This window comes from Merops nubicus, unplaced genomic scaffold (genome assembly GCF_000691845.1).
Source record: "Merops nubicus isolate BGI_N331 unplaced genomic scaffold, ASM69184v1 scaffold25670, whole genome shotgun sequence".
Lineage (NCBI taxonomy): Eukaryota > Metazoa > Chordata > Aves > Coraciiformes > Meropidae > Merops > Merops nubicus.
The window spans coordinates 1-2387 of record NW_008581219.1 but is presented as its reverse complement, the minus strand read 5'-3'; the positions used below and the strand labels follow the sequence as shown (position 1 = coordinate 2387).

Here is a 2387-nt window from a genome sequence, read left to right as displayed (position 1 = left end):
GCGCACGGCACTCACCTCGCCTGGAACTCCTTGGTGCAGAGGGAGTGAGTGATGTGCTCGATGGAGTCGCAGAGGCAGTGCGTGTAGTCGTAAGTGGGGTAGATGCACCTGCGGGGCAGCCGCAGTCGGCCCCGGGGCAGACCTCCCGCCGACCCACCCGGTTGTCCCCGGTGCGGTGGTGCGGAGTGAACTTGATGCGGTAGGCAACGGGGTCCATCTTCCCATCCTCCATCACCAGCTTCATCCGCAGCGTGGCCTCCCCCTCCCCAAACTTGCCCTTTCGCATGTCCTGTGGAGCAGGGAAGGCTGTTGGCTGAGCCCCAGGCCCAGACCCCACAGGCACGCAGCTCCTGTCCCCAGCCAGGAGTAACTCAAAGAGCAGGAGAGACTCATCCACGGGCCGGTCCCGCCATGGCGAGGGCGGTGGGTTGTGGCCCTTGATCTCCTCGACCTTCTGGTGGCAGACGTATGCCTGGCCCCTATGGAGGGGAAACGCCGTCACCAGACACAAGCAGCCCGTTCCCTTGGGGAGGGGGAAGCCCGGCCGTGGCACAGGACATTCATGCCACCCCAGCATGCTCACCTGCGGATGAGCTCCAGGGCCCAGGTGTAGAGCTGGTCGAAGTAATCTGACGCATGGGTCACCGCATAGGGCTGGTAGCCTGCAGGGACGGGGGAAACAGGGCAGGTTGGAGGCATCCACAGGGCCCAGCAGCAGGACTTGCAGGCAGGGATGTCTCCAGCAGCGCCTGGCCTGATCGTGCCCTCCCCAAGCTGAGCCGTACCCAGCCACTCCACCATCTCCCGTATGGCTGTGAAGTACTTCTCCTCCTCCTTCTCAGGGTTGGTGTCATCATAGCGCAGGAAGCACACGCCACCGTTGGCCTGGGGATGGGGGACAGTGAGCAGGCAGCAGCTGAGCAATGGAGGGAGGCAGGGCCTGGGAGGAGCTGCCAGTGGGGCTTGGTGCTTCTCACCTTGGCATAGCCAAAGTTGAAGTTGATGGCTTTGGCATGGCCGATGTGCAGGATCCCATTAGGTTCAGGAGGAAACCGTGTCCGTACCTGCAGCAGGGAAAGGGAACTCAGGACACTCTTCCCATCCCTGACAGCAAGGGCACCGACGTGATCCCCAGATGATCCCAGAGAGCCCCCATACCAGGTGGGTGCTGCCTCCAGCCATGCTCCCTGTGAACCGTGTGTGTCCCCAGCCACTCCACCCAACCGGCTGGAGCCAGGCACAGTAGCTGGGCTGGTGGACATGGCCTCACCTGCCCACCCGTGATTGCCAGGTGCTGCTTCAGCAGAGCCATGGTGTTGGGTGTCACCACGTAGCCCTCCGTCTTGTAATTCTCTCCTGCGGGCAGAGGGTGCTGAGGGCTGCAGCAAAGCCCAGACCGAGCCAAGCCCCACAGCTGGCGGGGAAGGATGTGAGGCTGGGCCAGTCCCCTGGCTGTGGGCTCCGCCAAGCCCCAGACCGAGCCAAGCCCCACAGCTGGCGGGGAAGGACGTGAGGCTGGGCCAGTCCCCTGCAACACAGCTAGCTGGCAGCGGCTCATGGCACTAACCCGGCTTGTGGAACTTGAGGGCTTCCCCCCGCAGCTGCTCCAGCAGCGACCGTGTCTCTGTGCCCACCTCGCCTGCGGGGAGGGACGGGGCTGAGCAGGGGCCTGACCGCAGCTCCTGGGGCTCAGTTCAGTGGCAGGGCCCGGCCAGGAATCAAAAATCAAAAGGCTGGGAAGCTGCCTGCAAGAGGATGTTCTCTTACCGTTCTCCACCACAGCTGCCTTCTGCTTCTCTGCTGGGGCTGGCCGGGCCTTTGCAGCCTGCAGGGACAACCACAGCATCCTGAGTGCCCGGCCCTGGCACACACCTTCCCCTCCTGACCCACCCTGCTGCCGCCAACGCTCCCTCAGTCCCACTCCAATGGTGACGGATGGTCCGAGCAGCTACTTGGGATACTGCCTGGACACCCAGTAGGGAACCACCGCCCCAGTCCCCAGCCTTCCTCTCCTCCTCACCTTTGGTTTCTTTTCCAGGTCAGCTTCTGTCTTTGGCCCCAGCAAATGCAGCACCTGGAAGAAAGACGTAGACAGAAGTAGAAAAGTGTCTGATGCCTCAAAACCTGGACGTGGCCCTGTCCAGCTGTCACTCCCCTCACCTTGCCTGCACCTACCCCACTGGCAGGCTGTCCCCAGCACCAGGCCCTCTCACGGGACAGACCAGCAGCTCTCATACTGGGCATGGCACCAACAGGGCACACCACCCCAAGCAGCGCCCAATCCACTGCCCTCACACCCACCTGCAGGTCCACCTCATTCTTGATGGTCTTTCCGTCCGCCCACTGCAGCTGGCTCCGCGCTTCCCCTGTAGACAGGTCACGCCGCG

General features: G+C 63.3%; 1 protein-coding gene across 1 annotated transcript; it reads right to left on the bottom strand.

Annotated features, from left to right (window-relative positions):
• Positions 1–11: 11 nt before the first annotated feature.
• On the bottom strand, positions 12–2382 carry QARS (glutaminyl-tRNA synthetase; the record flags this gene model as incomplete). The annotated part of the gene is made up of 11 exons (XM_008949269.1): positions 12–114; positions 165–289; positions 362–479; positions 584–662; positions 786–885; positions 978–1064; positions 1271–1356; positions 1568–1639; positions 1768–1825; positions 2021–2074; positions 2302–2382. Coding segments are annotated over 11 exons (963 nt in total), but the record flags the coding sequence as incomplete, so codon positions are not given.
• Positions 2383–2387: the final 5 nt, after the last annotated feature.